The 20,071-nt window shown below is 38.2% G+C and overlaps 1 protein-coding gene across 1 annotated transcript; it reads right to left on the reverse strand.

The window, feature by feature from the left end:
• Positions 1–5,912: 5,912 nt before the first annotated feature.
• On the reverse strand, positions 5,913–9,240 carry LOC308429234 (preferentially expressed antigen in melanoma-like protein 7; the record flags this gene model as incomplete). Its single annotated transcript, XM_080927966.1, has 3 exons — positions 5,913–6,477; positions 7,836–8,417; positions 8,954–9,240. 3 exons carry the CDS (start codon positions 9,238–9,240, stop codon positions 5,913–5,915), a joined length of 1,434 nt encoding a protein of 477 aa, XP_080784092.1.
• Between the last annotated feature and the right edge of the window lie 10,831 nt (positions 9,241–20,071).

Consider the following 20,071-nt stretch of genomic DNA (forward strand, 5'->3'; position numbering starts at 1 on the left):
CTATAAGCACAATGAAGTTTCCAACCAGTCCCTAGCATATTAGCTAATCTCTAACTTACCTTAGAGAGAAATGTAGGTCCATTGTCTGATTCTATTAACTTAGAAAAATCATCATCTTGAAGAATTTCTTTTAGTAATTTCTTTATTGCTGTTTACACAGTTTCATGCTTAGGTGGGAAAGTCTCACTCTATCCTGAAAAGTTATCTCTTAATATTAGGAAATATTTGTATCTGAATTTTCTTTGGTTTGACCTCCATGATGTCTATTTCCTAATAGACTCCAGGCTTGGTACTCCAGAACTGAGTACAGGGGTTATTCTCATTGATACCCAACTCATTTAGTCATCTTAGAGGCTTTACACCTTTTAACAATTTTAGCAGTTTTTGCATTGGTATCTCTAATTCTAATGTGGGACTGGTCAATAAAGTCCTGCATTCTCTGGATTCCCATGTGAGAAGGAAAATGGGTCTTTTTTAATATGTGTAGACACATTTTCTGTGGTACAATTTGTTTTCTGTCATCTCTTATGACACTGAGACATGGGCAGATTTTTGGATATCACTGATGCATTATATTGCCTACAAGTGTCAAAAGACTCATAGTTGTTAAGTATTAACATCACTCAGTTTCATTAGAAATGGAGGCCTACCCACCCACAGGCTCATGGAAGCTCAGAAGAGCTGCAGGAGTGCTTTTCATTCTAAATGGAAAGGTGAGTCATGTAATGCCCACATTCTACCCCAAAAGAGGCTGCCCAGAACTCTCCAGAAACAGGCAGAGGTACTGCCTTGGAATGCATACTTCCAGTACAAGACCAGACCTGGCTTATGTACATCAGGACTGGGGTCTGCCATAGGAATTCACTACCTACCCTGAGAGACAAACACCCAGAAAAAAATCTTCATCTGGAGACCATGAATCCACAGACCCACAAAAGAGACAAGCTCCACTAAGAGAAAATAAGATCACCTAGCATCACCTATAACAAGATGTCTAGAGGTAAGCGCAAGACTCTAAGAAATGGAAACCAAGACAACCTGGCAACATCAAAACCCAGTTCTCCCACCACCACTAATAGTGGATATCCCAACTCAACAGAAAAACAAGATTTAGACTTAAAATCATACTTCACAGTGATGATGCAGATCTTTGAGAAGCACATAAATAACACACTTGAAGAAGTACAAGAAAACCAGGAGAATACACAAAAGCAAGTTGAAGCCCTTAAAGAGGAAACACAAACATCACTTAAAGAGCTAAAGAAAAACACAAACAACCAGGTGAAAGAACTGGAAGCGGAAACAATGAAGAAAAAACTAACGGAGACAAACCTGAAGTTGCGAAACCTAAGAAAGGCATCAGGAGTCACAGATAATAGCATCATCAACTGAATACAAGCGATGGAGGAAAGAAACTCAGGAGCAGAAGATAACACAGAAATAATTGACAAAACAGAGAAAATGCAAAAATAAAAAAAGATTCTAACCCAAAACATTTAGGAAATCCAAGACACAATGAAAAGACCAAACATAAGGGTAATATGTGTAGAAGAGGGAGAAGAATATTAACTGAAAGGCACAGCAAAGGCTTCAACAAAATCATAGAAGAAAACTTCCCTAACCTAAAAGAAAAGATTGACCACAAACATTTAAGGAGCCTACAGAACCCCAAATATTCTAGACCAGGAAAGAAATTCTTCCCAACACATAATAGTCAAAACAACAAATTCTCAAAGAAACAAAGAATAATAAAAGCAGAAATACAAAAAGGGTAGGTAACATATAAAGGCAGACCAATTAGAAGTACACCATATTTTTCAACTGAGACTATGAAAGCTAGAAGATCCTAGAATGACATCTTGCAGACCCAAAGAAAAAGCAAGTTCCAGCCCAGGTTACTATATTCAGCAAAACTCTCAGTCACCATAGATGGATGAAGAAACCAAAATGTTCAAGGACAAAAACAAATTTACACAATATCTGTCTACAAATGCAGCCCTACAAAAGATAATAAATAAAAAAACACTGCCAAAAAGAGGGAACCTTCACCCTAGGAAAATCAAGAAACTAATCATCTTGCAACAAACACCAAAGAAGAAAAGCACACAAACGTAGCTCTACCTCTAACAACAAAAATAGCAGAAAAAAACAATCACTATTCCTTAATATCTCTTAACATCAGTGGACACAATTCCCCAATAAAAAGACATAGACTGTCAAACTGGATACACAAACAGGATCCATCATTTTGCTGCATACAGGAAACTCATCTCAGCAACAAAGACAGACACTACCTCAGAGTAAAAGGTTGGGAAAAAACTTTCCAAGCAAATGCTCCAAAGAAACAAGCTGGAGTAGCCATCCTAATATCGAATAATATAGATTTTCAAACAAGAGTCATCAAAAAGGACAAGGATAAAATTCAATACCCCTAAATGTTAAAATCTTTGAAAGGTCAGGTATTCAATGCACACACTTAAACCTAGTAAAAGCAATATGCAGCAAACTAGTAGCCAGTTTCAAAGTAAACGGGGAGAAACTTGAAGCAATCCCACTAAAATCAGGGACTAGACAAAGCTGTCTACTCTCTCTCTCCCTATTCAACATAATACTTGAAGTACTAGCCAAAGCAATAAGATAACAAAAAGAGGTCAAAAGAAATTGGAATACAAATTTAAAAGAAAGAAGTCAAAATATCACCATTTGCAGATGATATGATAGTATATATCTTAGTTTGGGATTTACTACTGTTAACAGACACCAAGACCAAGACAAGTCTTATAAAGTATAACAATTAATTAGGGCTGGCTTACAATTCAGTGGTTCAATCTGTTATCATAAAGGTGAGAGCATGGCAGCATCCAGGGCAGGCATGGTGCATGAGGAGCTGAGAATTCTACACCTTCATCCAAAGGAAGCCAGGAAGAGACTGAATATCCTCAGGCAGCTAGGAGGGGTGTCTCCAAGATCACCCCCAGAATGACACACTTTCTCCAACAAGGCAACACTTTCTAATAGTGTCACTCTCTAGCCCAAGAATATGTAAACCATCACAGTATATCTAAGTGACCCTAAAAATTTCACCAGGGAACATTTACAGCTGCAAAACACCTTCAGCAAAGTGGATGGATATAAAATTAACTCAAACATTTCAGTAGCCTTTCTCTACTCAAAGAACAAACAGGCTGAGAAAGAAATTAGAGAATCTACACCCTTCATAATAGCCACAAAGAATATAAAATACCTTGGTGTGACCCTAACTAAGCAAGTGAATGATCTATACCACAAGGCCTGCCATCAAAATCTGGGAATAGACCGAGAACCTCTCCTTAGCTTCAGCTGTATTAAAGTCCCACTTGGGTGGAGTCAAAAGAAGGGCTGCATTGGTATCAACCTGAACTTGTGAGGGTATTCCAGTTCCTTTTGGAATCTTGTGTGTGTGTGTGTGGCTCCTATGGTTCTATCATGAAGACCACCTGAAACAGATGCTGACCGTTATCCCAGCTGAGCAGGTGAATCAGCATGATTGAATCTAGAAGACCTGTGAGAGCTGATGGTCATTTTCAAAATAGGGACTGCTATAAATTATAATGATCCAATTGTAAAGATCATTATTGGCAAATTGTAGGGAGCAGCCCCCGACCACACCTGCCAAGTTGGCGCCGACATCCGGCTTGCTTTTTGGTAATCATATACTGCACATGTGCATACAAGTTCCTAGTGCCAGGTGGCGTTATGCTAATCAGGTGAGTAGCACTACACCAATCCCTGGAGGAAAGATCATCCCTCCCCAGCCAGAGGGAATATAAGGCGAGCGCGCTCCACGCTCGGGGGTTCCCCGTATCAGCATTGAGGTGTTCCTGAATAAAGGCTGTTGAGAAGAATCCGGAGTGTTGTGTCTTCCTTTCTGGTCGAGGTAGACCCTGACAGCAAATGACATATGAAACTTACTCCCTTGAGCTTCTGGTGGTCTTATAGCCTGGAGGGGTAAGGCCCTACTAGAGTTGAACCTCTGGACAGTAAGGGCTTGAGTGGGAAAGCTTCATTGAAGTTATGAGAATCAGGAGAGTCAGGACCTGCCCTTCTCTTTACATGTGCTGTCTGTAGGGGCAGAGGAAGGGACTGCAGGAGAAGTATCATATGAAGGGGAACTGGATATACGGGTATTTCTGAAGTTCCTGACCTGGATTCTAGAAACTAAACCAAAGTCCAAATTTTCTAAGCTTATTCTGTCTATATAATTTGAGTACTTGTTTTAGTGTTTTTGTATTTAACAAGTGTAGGCATTGCCTTTGGAGATAAAAGGTGCCTGGTCCCTTGAAACTAGAGGTACACAGGTTGTGAACCACTGCAAGGCTACTGGCCTGCTGCAACTACAAGTGCTTTTGAACCTCAGAGATGTCTCTCCACTCCTCTTTCAGTTAAACATTCACTTTTTTCCAGAATATATTATGTTCCCTTGAAATAATATATTTAATTGACACTATACAGATAGAATAAAATATAAATATACTTGTAATATGTATATATACATATATGTACCTTTTAAGAAGCCCAGCCTTGTGGTAATTTTTGGTATTCAAAGATTAAGTTTAATCTATACACACAAAGAAAACTTTTTCCATGTTACGTTCTGTTCTACATGTACTTTGTGCTTAAGGTACCTAGTTGGATTTCAGTGCATGCTTTCAAGCCTCTAAAAGAATTGCCAAAATTTTTAAATTGTACATATATCAATCTTTAAATTTTTAAGAAAAAAAAAGGCCATTTTGAACAGAGACTAGGAGGGGCATATTAAACTGCTTTTAAGAAATTGAAGGGACAATACGTAATTGTATTATATTTCTTCTCCTTCCATTACTATTCCAAATATTCAAGCTTGGTCCTTAGTATCCTTTGACCATTGAGCACTCTTGGATAACTATTTAATTTTTAAACGAGCCTAACAAAGAAAACCAAAAAGACAAGAAGTTTTGGCACATTATTTATACCTGGTTACATAGACACAAGGGAACACAATGGCAAGATTCAGACACATTAATTATGTTGTTCCTAGGGACTGGAATTTATTTTAGAGAAGAGAATGACTATTGGAATTATTAATGGGCAGTAGGACACTCAAAGGCTGGAAACCCTGAAGAACAAAGTCTCACATTTAGGTGGTCTACAAATAGGCCTTAAGGTTATCTGCTAGCAATCTCTTCAGTCTCTAAGTGTAAAGAAGTGGAAACATTCAAAGCCATTCTACACTATGATGCATCATTGGAAAAAAAAAGATTAAAAAGGCTTTCTGAGACTTTATTCCTTTGTTTTCCATTGTTTTGTTCTGTTTCAACTATTTTTGATGCCTGGATAGCTCCTACTTGCCCGAATACCCTGGATTGCAATATGCTGCTCATTCACCAAACTCCTTCCCTTAAGATATAGCTTTGCATACATTGTTACTTTGAAGCATTTACACAAGACCCATCTGACAGATGCAGAAGGGGGATTGTCAGAATGCTTCACAGAACAATGAACAGTCATATGAGATACAAGGTAAGACAAGACAGTATCTCCCTATTACTGTGGACACTCAAAGAACTGTTCTTACTATGATTTTGAGGTCAGATATAGTGTACTCATGTGAATAACATAAATAAATAGAAAAAGAAAAGTGTAAAAGAAAAAAAAAAAAACCCAAATCAAAAGAACTGGGCAACTTATCACAGAAAGTACATCAGGTTTTCAGGATCTGACCATAATTTCAAAGACAGGAGAATGATAATGAAGTATCAGTCCTGAAAAGAGTTTGAACCATTTTCTTTGCATCATATCGACAAATGTCCAAATCCATTTATTTTGGGTCTTCAGGATGAGATGCCAGTTCCTAGGAATTAATTTGTTAGTACCCAGAAGAAACATTCCTGTTGTTAGTCATGACATTCACAAAGTCTGACTTCCTTTTCATAGATATAACGTCTATCACAGTCATAACAAGAATAGGAACCAAAGCAGACTGACTTGGGCTGCCTTACAGCCATGAGTTCACCCATGAGTTCAGCACAAAGCTGAGAAAATGTCTCTACTTCAACATAACCCAACTCATAGACCTCTACTGGAGCAGGGTACATTTCTGTGGTCAGCTGGCTCATGGTGGTAGTGTGGTGGAGAAAGTCTTTCAGAACATCCATGAAGATGTCATTGTCATACAAATTGATGCTAGTGAGCTGGGTGCATTGGGTCAAGGCAGGCAGAAGGATACTGATTTGAAAATCTTTCATTCTACAATCTTCTAAATCCAGAATCTGCAGTGTGTTTGCAACATTCTTTAAAAAAACCTTCAGAGGAAAGATGTTCAAGTAGGTTAAAGTGCAACCTCTCAAACACAGATGCTTAAGCTTATTGTAGTTCCAATGCTGGGCGAATGACTTCACATCTTTCTGAGAAAACTTGCACTGGGTGATCTTGAGGGTCAGCAATGAAGCCTCCAGAAACCTAGGGAGAGATCACATGACTGGGTTCAGAGTGAACATAGGTTGGCATTCAGTGTAGCCTGTTGGGAGTAGGCTTACTCCAGTTACACCATATTGACATGAGTTGTTTGGCTCATTCCACAGCCAGTGCTCCTGGTTTTTTCTGACAAGCAGAAATTCAGAATTGAATTTTAGGCTAAGAGGGATCACAAGAAGGGGAAAATTGGAGCCCATATGTCAAAATATCAAGAAGCCTTCTAGAATGATGTCATTATACAGCAACGTGGATCCAGCCTATCACTAGATGAGAAGGAAGGGTAGGTGGAAATTAATCTAGGAAGGCAGAGAAGGAGAGAAACTTAGGGAAATTAAGGGAGTTATTTGAGAAAGAATTAGAAGAAGAAGGAACAAAGGGAAATCAAGGCAGCCAGGGGATTACATAGAAGGGGAAGTGGATGGAAGCTAACATGATGGCAGATGAAAATATTCTCTGTACATAAATATTGTTTGTTATGAGTATCCTGGTGTGTTCAATGTGGCTGGATGTAGATGAAAAGAATATATAGTCGGGGGTACACACAAAACTTGCTGCAGAATTGAGATGTGTATATACAAAGAATAGTAACAAACTGCCAAAAGAAATTGAGTGAAATTAGCACACTGGGAAGGTCATGGAACACACAGGTACTAAGCAGCCATGGTGGGAAGAGCAGACCAGTTGTTTCAAAGGAAGCCAGGGTCAGCTTGTTTTTGACAGCTTGACAGCATGCATAGCTGTGCTGCCTTTTGGCTCACAGATCTTGCAGCTCTGCATTGAGTGGTTATTTTAGGAGATGGGTGCTGCATATTTTGTCTTTTTAATTCAATGCCTTTTGAAAAACCACTGACTTACTGACAAGTGTCTTAACCTATTCATTCTTTCCTCCTGACCCTTAAACTCAGCCTTTGCATTCCCTGATCCATGTAGCATAGAACCTTATACTGTTTAAGAATTAGGGGAAGGGAAGGGCCTGTTCTCCTAAATCTAAGTGAAACAGAGCTCACCTGGGAAACTGTGTAGACCTAAGCCCTGTCTATGTAGTGGCCTCTTCTCTTTCCCTGTTTTTTGACATTAGATTAGACAGGATTGCTATGCAGGAAACCTCACTGGATCTGAATCACAATGCTGGACTACTAAAGTGGCAGTTCTCTGCATGCAGTCTACACTACTTCATTGCTCAGTTTTGTGAGTGCTCATGTGAACATTTGAGTCACTTAACATGAAACAAGATCATGCTTACACATTCTTCACCGTAAAATATAAACTGGAAAACAGATATTAGTGCCCACTTCTCTCTAATGTAAAAGTGCTAACAATGATAGTTCTTCAATCTTTCTTACCCGAAAAACTCATCCATGTGGCCTGTGAGAAAATAAACATCATCAATAGTAATATGCTGGAGACACCTGAGTTTGGAGAACAGAGAAATGATCTTGGTGACTTTCCTCTCCTCTGTGGGTGTGTAAGTAATTGTTCCAAAGAAGCGTACTAGCATGAGTTTTTGAAGATTTCTCATCTTACTAATGCAAGGTACAAACTTTTCTACTTTGGACAGATTTCCCACTGTATTCATTTCCAACTCTTTGATGTACTCTGGCTGTAAAAAGTTGAACACATTCCTGAACTCAGACACTTCTATCACTCCAATCTCCAACTTCTCACAGCACAGATGAACAAAATCCTTTCTCTCCTTTGCCCACTGCAACAAGTGTGTTTGGTGTTTATCTTCATGCAGAGAAGACATAAAGGAAAGGTCACTGAATACCCTCAGATGATACTTTCTCATGTATCTTGAGTGCCCCTCCAATACTTGCTCCTTAAGCATAGTTTCTACTAAAGTGTCTCTACCATCTCTTCTATCTTGCATATCTGAAGAAGCATGGTGTTCATTCCTCAAGTCAACCACTTGAAGCGTGCATAACCTGTGGGTAAGATAAGAGATGTGTCAGAAGGGAAATTTAGACCAAACATTTTTCTTTTCATCATCCTAATCCTATTTGTCCCTTGTTCTTCTACCTTCCATATCCCCACAGTTTTCACTGCTAGATCTCCAATACAAACTGAGTTGCCAACAAGGTCACTTTGCCTGAGCTTTGTTGGAGGACCTGTCCTATTTTCCTCCATTCAGTTGTCTTGACATTCTGTCAGCTCCTATTTATTTTTGTTTTAGCTTTTCAGGACAGGATTTAACTGTGTATCCATGAATATGTAGCTTTATATATACTATGCTGACTTCAAACTCAGATTCACCTGCATCTTTGTCCCAAGTGCTGGGATTAAAGGTGACTGATCTACATGTCAGCCCTACATAGAGACACAGGGAACAGTTCATTCTTCTGTGGACTATATGCAACAAACTTTATATCATATTTAATTTACTAAAAGGACTCAACATTGTAACTCTTTGGACACCGAACCAACTTTCACCACATTCTTCTAAGTGCAGATGTTGGCTTACCTTGGGCGATATTTCCTTTTCAGCCATGTGTCTAATCCATCCAAAATAACCTGGAAGGTTTCCAAGTTGGGGTTATGAATCAGCAACCCAACATGAAGGCAAGGGTAGGGCCAGTATTCCACCAGGTGCTTAATTGTATTTTCTTTCCTTTGAGTGTCAGCCTCCTCCAATAGAGGTGGGAAGAACTGCCTTGGTAGATATTTTAGAACAGAGATGGTCAGTAAGTCATTCCTCACCAGGTGCTGTAAAGCCAGCTTCTGGAGTGTGCTTGGGGTACCAAAGTCCATTCTGATGTATCTTTAGGGAGATAATCCTGAGGAAGAATTTAGGAGGAAATATATTTCAGTGGCTCTCTTATAAGGTTTTTAATCCCTCCTAGTAAGCATCTAACATCAGGGTTGCCATGATAGATACTCAAATTTTCTCTATTTCACTCACTATGTGCTGATCTCAAAAGCAAATTCCCCATAGAGGTAGAGTGTATAGCTTTCCACCCTCATTTATTTTCAGTATGGCCAAATCCAGATCCAACCTTTGTTAATTCTGAATTCCATAGTCCTATGGAAGGGGAAATCCAGCAAGAAATCCGAGCCCATTTGTTATATCCAAAACAACATTTCCATTAGAGACAATGGAAAAAGATATATAACAAACTAATACATATACTACTTTCAACAAATTGATCCTGCCTGGTAAAGATAGAGATGAATCTATGAAATGAGTCATAACTTACTACTTACTTCTTTTCTTTTTGTGTATAAATAACATTTAATTTGTTCTAGCTTACAGGATCAGAGGTTCAGTCCATTTTCATCAAAGTGGGAATATGGAAGCATCTAGGCAGGCATGGTGCAGGTTTGGAGACTATAACATCTTCATCTGAAGGAAGCCAGGAACAGCCAGGAACAGACTGGGCATGCTCAGATACCTAGGAGTGTCTCAAGCCCACTCCCACAGTGACATACTTTCTCCATTAAGGCCACACCATCTAACATTGCCACTCCCTGGGTCAAGCTTTGGCAAACTGTCATATTTCACTCCCTGGTCCCACTAATTTTCTTTCTTTATCCTTCCCTTTTATTAATCATGTATAACTACACTTTAGCAATTTTCAGACACACCAGAGGAGGGCATCAGATCTTAATACAGATGGTTGTGAACCACAATGTGCTAGCTGGGATTTGAACTCAGAACCTCTGAAAGAACAGTTAGTGCCCTTAACAAATGAGCCACCACTCTATCCCCTATATTTTTTAAGATTTATCTATTATATAAGTATATGGAATCTGTCTTCAGATACATCAGAAGGTATTAGATATCATTAACGATGGTTGTGAGCTACCGTGATCTTGTTGGGAATTGAACTCAGGTTCTCTAGAACAGTCATTGTTCTCAACTTCATAGCAATCTCTCCAGCCCTCTTTATTCTTTTTCCTTCATTTTTCAATTCTGTTTATCTGGTTAAAAGCACTAATTGTCCTGGAACTCACGTCTTAATGCAGCCTGCCCTTGAATTCAGAGATCTAACTGCCTCTACATCCTTTTGTGTTGGAAATTAATGAATTCACTAGCATATGCAGCTAATTTTTAGTTTAAAAATTTAGAGCCATGTGTGGGGAGCCCATCTAAGAAATACTGGATGTGTTTAGGGGTTCTGTCTGCCTTTTAGAAGCTTATTTGTTTTTCCTAAGACAGGGTTTTACTATTTAGCCCAGAGCTGATTATGTTGTCCAGTCTGGACTCAAACCCATTCTGAGATCCTAAAATTGAACTCCATTCAATATGATGCCACCTTATTACTCAGCCTCTTGTCTTTTTGAGCTGTCAACAAGAACTTAAAAGTTTCAATTTACATGAGAGCCAAAGACAGGAGGATTTCTTGTAGTCTATCTTGTCTTTACTTTGAGTTTTAGGTCAGCCTATTATAAAAACTTTTGAAAACTACAAAAAAAAAAGCAATAATATAGACCTATAGTCCCTTTAATTTTGGCTAATATTGTTTGGTTCTGGGTTTTGATCCTGACTCATGCATGACAAGCACTTAATTTCAGAGTTACAATCAAATTAACCCCTTTCTTTCATTTTATATATAAAGCTCACTTTGTGTGCCCCAGGATATCCAGGAACAGGAAATTGGATGCCCTACATTCCCAGCATTGCGATCCCAAGAGTATGGAAGCAGCTTACCTGGCAACTTATGTTTTTTTGAGTAGTAAACTTGTCATTTGACCAGGCTAAAGCAACTACATTTCTATAATCACAGGCTGCAGAATCACTATCTTTTGGACCCTGCTAAGAAAACTTTCCTCAGGCTTGTTTATAAGACACTGTTAAAAAAAAAAAAAAAAACAATCAAGAACCTGGGTGTGGTGCACACACCTTTAATCCCAGCCCCTGGGAAGGAACAGTAGATGATCTGAGTTGGCAACCAGCCTTGTTGAAAGAGTGATTTCAGGGACAGTCAGGGATATACAAAGAAACCATATCTCAAAAAAAAAAAAAAAAAAAAAAAAAAAAAAAAAAAAAAAAATCAACCCATGCAGAAGACAGATATGGAGGCTCTTCCAGAATCATACAGATAAAATTAAGGATGTTTGCAGTTATCCATTGAACTGACCACAGGGTCCTTAATGAAGGAGCAAGAGAAAGGACAGAAAACAGAAATTGTCTGCAACATGGGAAGAACAACATTATCAACTAAGCAAACCCTCCAGAACTCCCAGGGACTAAAATAACCAAATAAGCACCCATAGAGAGACCCATGGCTCCGGTTATGAATGTAGTACAGGAGAGCATTGTCTAACATCAGTTGGAGAAGACACCTTTGGTCCAGTGAAGGAATATTTTCCCAGTGAAGGGGAAGGCCGAGGTTTTGAGGTAGAGAGGGTGGTTGGGAGAGGGAGCATCTTCACTGAAATAAGTGATGGGGGATCAGGGAAAAGTAAGGGGAAAGGGGATAACATTTGAAATGTAAATATAGAGACTATCCAATAAAAACAAAAATAGTAAAAGACATCAACCCATGAAGTGTAATTGTTGGGATTAGATACAAGCTATATTACAATGGGACATAACTTGAAGTTCAATATAGCAATGTAGTGGGAACAGACTAGAAGTCCAGAAGTTTAAGAACAGCCTGGCCTCTATGAAATCCTGCCTCAAAAGCCCCACAAGCTATTGAACAAGCTAAAACTTAAATTACAGTCCACCAGTCATTTCTCATTAAAACCTAAAATAGTTACAAGTGGCCTAGAAGAAAAGTTACTTCAAATTTAAAAATTCTCTTCATTATGTGTATATGGGTATCAGGACTGCATGTATTTATAAGAACTACTAGCATGCAGTGTTCGAGATCAGCAGAGAGCATTAGATGCATTAAATTTCTAACTGATCCCGGACCGAGGTACTGGTAAAGGAAACTAGGACTCCTAGAAGAGCAAGCAATGTTATATCTCATCTACTGGACCATCACTCTAATTTTTTCAGAGAATAATAACTCCTGTGTTTTAAAATATAGCTTAAAAAATAAAAAAATTACTTAAAAAGCACTTGCCTTGAATGCAAGATTCCCTGGCTTTCATCCGCATCAAGACATTAAATATTCCCTGTACTATAATCAATTTTTTTTCCTGAAGTACAAGGAGGATGATTAAAGTCAGCCTAAGTTAGAAAGTTTATGACCAAATGATATGCAATACAAAATAAATTCTAAAAAAAAAATTTAAGTGAACAGATTTTACTACATAATCATAATAATCAGGTAGCAGAGGCTGGAAGATGCTTTAAAGTCATCCTGTGTTGTATTTGCATTCTAGACTCTGCATTCTAAATTGTTACCTTGTGTCCAAACAGAAAGAGAAATTACAAAATTTATTTAGGAACTAAATCTTTACACTTATGTGGGTGAAGCTAGTAAATTTATGTATTATGAAGGCAATGTGTATGTCAAAAAGTAAAAAAAAAAAAAACAAAGTTTTTTTAAAATTCATAACCAAGCAAGTCATAATTAAAGACAGTTGACTATCTCCCAGTAGGACTTTCATTTGTTAGAAAGTTGAAACGAAATATCTGCCCAAAATTCAAAGTTTCATGGTTTACAGACTATCTCAAAAGCCAACCAAACACAATAGCATTATTTGATATGAATCACAACATGGAAGAACACAAAGGTCATCCCAACGCTCAGGGTGCTCCAACAAAGACCTTGATCCAAAATCCATGATGACAACTCCCTGGCCACGTGAGAGACTCTACAGTACTGTGAGGTTCTGCATCAATACTTGAAATTCAACCAAACAAGCACAGCAGACATTGGAGGTGAAAGCAGACCTGAATTTTGAAAGGAGACCAATGTCCAAATGAAGCATGCCCTAAGCAGACATATCTAAAATGTCTCTGAACCAGTTAGAGTATCACAGCCTAGCAAAGAACTTACCTGATTAGGACTAGGTGACAGACTGCAGAGATCTGACTGTCTTCTCTGGCTCCAATGACACCTTTATAAACCTTTATCCCTTTATCTTCTTTTTCCCTAACAGATTCTGACATCTGATTGGATAATTTTGCCCCACCCATTTAATCTCATATGACTTTTTTGGGGGTAGGGGGTTAAAAATCACTAAATCAAACCCCCCTGGAAAGAAGGAGAAAGGAAGAAACAGAATCCTATCTCTGGAATGAATATCATGTTGAGTTAACATCACAATACTAAATCCATTCATTTTTTTAATTGACTTATTTTTTTCCTTAATAATTTACTTGGCATGAAATTTACTTCTGTGATAGGGTTTTAATCTGTAACTAATCTTGATGTGAACTCTCAGCAATTCTTCTGCCTCATCCTTCCTCTTGAGAGGATTACTATATTGAATCAGCACATCTGGCTAAATTATATATATTCCTATGTGATGATGTTGTTGTGAATATGAGTTAGGTCAGGGTTTAATCTATGCCTGGTAATAGAGAAACTTTAAGAACAAACAAACCCCAAGTTATTATTTGCACAACTAAGAATGGGTTTTGGAGTTCAAGGTTAAGTCATCAGCTCTGGCAGCTTGAGGTGGCTGAGGTGGGAGGTCCATTCAAAGTCAACTCCAGCTACACAAGGAGACTGAGCACAGCCTGAGTTCATGGACATTATTTCTTGTAATTTTATGGAAATCCAAATCAAAACAAGAAAAGTGGACTTTGAGAAAGGAACTTTCTTTGCTGCCATGGAGGGTAATGTTGTTAAAGAAAGGTTCTGCCAGCATACTGGCCAAAAAGAGGAAATGGTGACCAGGTGTGGTGAAGCACACCTTTAATCCCAGCACTTGAAACCAAAGCACAAGAATCTCTGAATCTACTTGGGGAATTATAGCCCAGCCAACACATTATAAAGATATTCTGTCTCAAAATTAAAAACAAATTGTCGAATACGTTATTTGACATTTGATATAATTATGTCACATCAGAATAGGGGGCATAAAGGCATGCTGTGAGTACTTTAAAGACTTTAAAAAATATGTCTCATTACTTAAAATGATGAGTTGTTTAGTTGAGTCTTTGTGGATATGTCTATAAAACAGGATATTATCTAAAGATCTGGAAACATTGCAGAAGGTGGGTGGAAAGATTGTGAGAGCCAGAAGATCAGGAAGTTAACTGTGAGACTGTCTCCTGGGAGTGCAACTAGTTATGCCCTTAAAAGCTCAGAAACATGGTTACCTCAGCATGAGCTGAAGAAGAACTGTCACATGTTAAACTGGACAGAAGAAAAACTCAAACCCTGACCCTAGACAAAAATCTAAGAAATACAGAAAATAAATAAATAGTGTTTCCTAGGCGGGGACACACAGTTTTGTTACATCAATAGAAAATATCAGCCATGGAAACATACATGTGTTATAATATCAGAATAGGTTAAAATAAATATGTGTACACATATACATATATGCATGTAATAGACAAATAGTCTTTCATAGACAGAAACACACAGAATATTTATATCAATGCAAAATGGTCAGCCATAAAATCATACATATAATATATGAACAGAGGATATACTTTTATGCATGTAACATGTAAGAGAAAGTAGTAAAAAAAAAAAAAAAAAAAAAAAAAAAAAAAACGAGCCAATGAATGTGAAATAGAGCAATGAGAACAACATGGGAGTTTGGATGGTGGTTACAAAGGCTACCTCCTCCTTTATTATGTAGCATCATAGTTTTGTTAAATTATTATATTATATCTATTATTGTTCTTTTATAATTATACTGTTATGTTTAAAAATAAAGTATTAGGAAACAAATTGTCTTCTTTTAAGAATTTATTTCAACCATAAGTGTATGGGTGTTGGCCTACATGTATGTCACTGTACCACATGACTATAGAGCCAGAAGAGTGCAGAGCACAGGGTCAGGTAAACCCAGAGTTGAATGGAGAAACAGATGCTTATGAGCCTCCGTCTGAGTGCAGGTACTGAGTCTGAGTCTCATACATGAGCTACCAGTACTCTTAATCACTCATCTCTCTCTAGGGCTCCCTAGTTCTTCTGACTAGAGCCTGTATCTGGAGGTTCCTAAACTGATCTCAAACTCACTGTGCTGCCAAGGAGGGTCTTGTATTTCTGTTCCTCATGCCTTTGGGTCCTAAATCCTGGAAGTTCAGCTGACGGCAACCACTCCTACTCTATACCTTACAGTAAATCAGACCCAGGGCTTCCTGAATGCTACCCAAGAAGTCTAACAAGGGAGCTACAAACACTTCTAAATATTTGTTTGCTTTGTTTCATGTGATAAGATTTCAAGTATTCAAGCTGTCTTCAGAATCCTTGTGCATCTGAAGCTGACTTGGGACTCTGATTATCCCAACTTTCACTTTCAAAATGCTGGTATTACAGGGGAGAGCTGTCACATCTACCAGGATTTTTTTTTTTAAACCTTGGTAAACTAGATGAGCTTACTATTACTATACCACTCATGATTTTTAATATGATGCCATCACACATTTAATAAGAAAACTATGGGACTAGAGGGGAGTTAAGGACAGTCGTTGCTCTTACAGAGTATTCACCTGTTTTGTGCTCAACACCTAGGTGAATAAATCACAACAACCTGTAGCTCTGTCTCAAGGGAATCTGATATCATTTTTTGTCTGGCCTCTGCTGCCACCCACACTCACATGCACTCCCGTACATTCAGTAAACACTAGTACATAAAGTAAAACTAAAACCAATTTTAACAAAATAAGAAAGAAGACACTTTTACTGGTGATGTTGCTTTACCTTTAAAAACTGCTTAATTTTTATTTTCTCCATGAGTTTGATGGTTTTTCATCTCTAGTTCCTTGGGCTGGAGATTCCAACTTCTGTGTTATCAAGTAACCATATGCATATGGTGGATGGGGATCATTTGGAAGAATAGACACTGCTCTTAAACACTGGAAACTCTCCAGGACCCAATAATCATTTATCATTTTGTTTTATTTTGTCTTTTGAATTCACATTGTGTAGATCTGAAATTCTGCCCAGTTAATAATTTAGGCAGATGTTTGCCAGGAGCTTCCAGTGGCTGCTGAAAAATCTGAAGCAGGAGAATTTCTGGAACCCAGCTTGCTAAACTTTGATATTCTCATGCACCTTTTCCTACCAACTCCTGCTAGTCCTATACCTAAAGTTCTCTCAGAATATAGAGGAGACAGCAGCATGCAGGTGATACTATTTAATACCCCAGGTACCAGTTTGAAGTCCTCCCTGGGATTGTTCTTTTCATCCCTTCTTAGATCACTGTTTTACAGTGCTGAGGAATTTATCCAGGGCTTCTAGCTTGCTAGGCATAACTTCTCATCCAGGTGTGGCAGTACACACCTTTTATCTCAGCTTTCAGCTGGTTCAGTAGGTAGATCTCCAGATATTCAAGCTTTGTTTGACTACATAAGGAATTCCAGGATAGTCATAGCTATAAACAGAGTCCCTGCCTTTCAAAAAACCAACAAACCAGCCAAGTAAGCAAAAATACAAATGGGTACTTCCTCAGAGAGATATCAACAAAGTTGCCTTTTACTGCTCAGCATTTTAAATTCTATAATAATATACATTGAAACCTCTTTTCTTGCCTGTGGGAAGAAGCAAAAATTCTCCTCCAGGTTTTGGTGCATGTTCCCCAATCAGTCCCTCACACTTAGAAGCCCTCTCCCAGATGGGTTCTGAAAGACCAAGATTCTCTCATAGTCTTCCTTCAGAATTTGCCATACTGCTCTTTGACCCCATTCTCATCAAGACAGGATTTCATGTGATTCACACTTCCCTGATTCTCCTTATTCTGCCCTAGCTGGCATTGAATACTAGCTCCCATGGTCTTTATATTAGAAGACTAAAGAACCATGCTCCCATGCTAATCTCACCTCCAAATGTCAACATTTGTGTTTATTTCTGTATCTTACTCAAATTGTTAATAGTTTTAACCTGAAGATAAAAAAAGTAATGTTCTGTCTTAAGCTACTGTCATTCATGGATATTGGAGAAAAATGGGGTGTATTGTTTGGGGGGTTCTTAAATGACCATATTTGCACCAAATGGACCTAAAAGCAAATGACAGCAGCCTTTATCACTGTAGATGGATTCAATGGCTAGCCTGAAACTATTTGTCTCAGAGGTTCTGGGATATTTGATTAAGCCCCATTTGAAGCATTCCACTACTTTTCAAGTCCAAATTTCCACTCATAGCTATAACCCCGTCCCAGGTACCAGATACTGAAACAAGAAGCTGTAACAGTAAAATTGCTTTGGAGACCGAAAGATGTTCAAAATGCTAGAACAATGCTAGCTGAGGAAACCTGTTATCACGGAATGTAACCAGCCAAAGAGAAAGAAGGTTGTTACAGTCCACAAAGATAAAAAAGAAATTCGTGATCTGAAGACTGCATTCATAACAGAAAAAGAGATGACAAGTATGGAGTTTGCTGAGTTGGTTGACTATGTTGTTTTGGGGTTTACAGGTAACTGATTGGATAGATCTCACAAGAGACTTTGAACTTTGGATTTTTAACATGTTGCTATAAACTATAGGGACTTTTGAAACTGAATTAAATGTATTTTGCATTTAGCTATGTTTCATTATATATTTCATTATATAGCTCAGGCCAAATTCAAGCTTTTGACTATCTTCCTGTCTCTGTTATCAATATGTGTACATGCTAGAGATTCCATTTCAACTGAGATGCATCCTTAGCATCAGTGTCACAAATGAATGCTCTCACATCATCCTAGCCCTTTGCAAACTTTAGCATCTAACACAGGTCTAAAACTGCAGAAGAAACTCATGGTGGATACCATGCCAATGGTGTTTTAACACTGACATTTTCTGCTTTATAAACCCTAAGATGACTCTCTCAGAACTATATTCACATAAAAATAATATTCACACAGTTGAGGCAGCTCATACCATATCATTGGGAATTCTGAGGCAGGAGGGTTTTGAGACCTGCAGCCTAGTATGGGGAGCATACTAAGTTGAAGATAACCTTGGGTAACCATGAAACCCCAATTCAAAAAATTAAAAACAAAACAAAACAAAACTGAGTCTATAAATTTGCAACTAAAAAGTTCAGGTTCACTATTTGTGTCACTGAATGTGTTCATAACTATTTATTGCTTTAGTTTATGTTCTTTTCTTGAGTTGGGATCTTATCCAATCCACCCTGACACCATCTAAATCCCCAAATGAGGAAATGTGTTGTGATTCACTATTAAATCAGCCTGGGATTTTGACTGAAAGGGTGTGGCTACAATGGCCGGGTTCTAAGGAAAGTATAAGTAGCTAGAGTAGCCACAGAAACCCTCAGGGTTTTGGAGCCTAGAGCCACAAGCAGTCGCTGCTTACCCCAGCTGGGATCTACAGATTTTTAACCCGATCAGATCAAGTAAGTTTCTTAGCCCCATTGGAGCACTTGATCTCACTCAGCAGAGCTTAGCTTTAAGTTCACCCTGATATGTCCTTTGTATATATGCTTAGTTTATTGATTTTTTTTTAAGATAAGGATTACCAACACAACCTGCTAAGCACAGAGTTCACAGAGGTTCTGCTGCCTCAGCATTAGGGCTAGCTTACTATCAGATCAGTGTATGTTGCTTATAACATAATTTTTTTTGAGTCTGTAGTTTCTGAGGTCTTTTCTTTTTTTTTTTTTTCTTTTTTTTTTTTTTTTTTTTTTTTTGAGACAGTCCCGTTCTGAATATGAGGGTGACGTTGAATTTCAGGTAATTCTGAGGGGAGATCCCGATGTGAGTAGTCAAGTGTCTAGGCTGTACTGATCTTTTCTGGAGGTGTTTGGTGAAGGTTTTGAGACAGAGTTTCTTGTACCTCTTGTTGTTCTGTTAATGGCTCTGTAAACCAGGCTTTTCTAGAACTCATAGATATCACCTCCTTAGTATGGGATTAATAGAATTAAAGGCTTCTGCCAACAACACACAAACTGTGCTGGTATGTAGGCTAATTTAAGCCTTGTATGGTTGGTCAAGAGTCAGAGTGAGCTATAAAGCAAGATTCAGGTTGGCAAGTGCTGAGACACTATAACAATACCAAAAAAAAAAAAAAAAAAAAAAAAAAAACCTTTCTTTCTGGTTGTAGATACATAGCCTCTTTGTGAAGAGGATGTCCTCAAACATGCATGATGCAGTCAGCTTCCCTTGTCTTAGTGCTCAAATTAAAAATGTGAATCATCATTTTATATTTTTAAATAACTTTTTTTTTGGTGTTCCGCTACTTTTTTAGAGAGCTCAGATAGGATGTTCTAGAACTGAAGAAGAAAACTATCTTGAAACTGAGCTAGTAAGTTTCCTGACTTTAACATGTAAATTATCAACTCCATCTCATAGTCCTGTGTGCAGTTGCTTTATATAAAGTGACAGAGCTTGGCCTTGGCTAATACTGTTTTGCAGACTCTGTTCAGTGTTTCTTTACCATCTTGTACTTCTCTGCAGCTTGGAGAGGACAGGCTTGCAGCCCACTTTCCTCCTTGGTTGAAATACGAGTACATGTGATAACCAAAAAATGAAGTCAATAACTAATGATTCCTATTTCACAGATTTCCTATATTCCAGTCCAGTGTCACCTGAGAGGATGTGGACTCTGGGAAGAC

The sequence above is a fragment of the Micromys minutus genome, assembly GCF_963924665.1.
Source record: "Micromys minutus genome assembly, chromosome: 13".
In the NCBI taxonomy this organism is placed as follows: domain Eukaryota; kingdom Metazoa; phylum Chordata; class Mammalia; order Rodentia; family Muridae; genus Micromys; species Micromys minutus.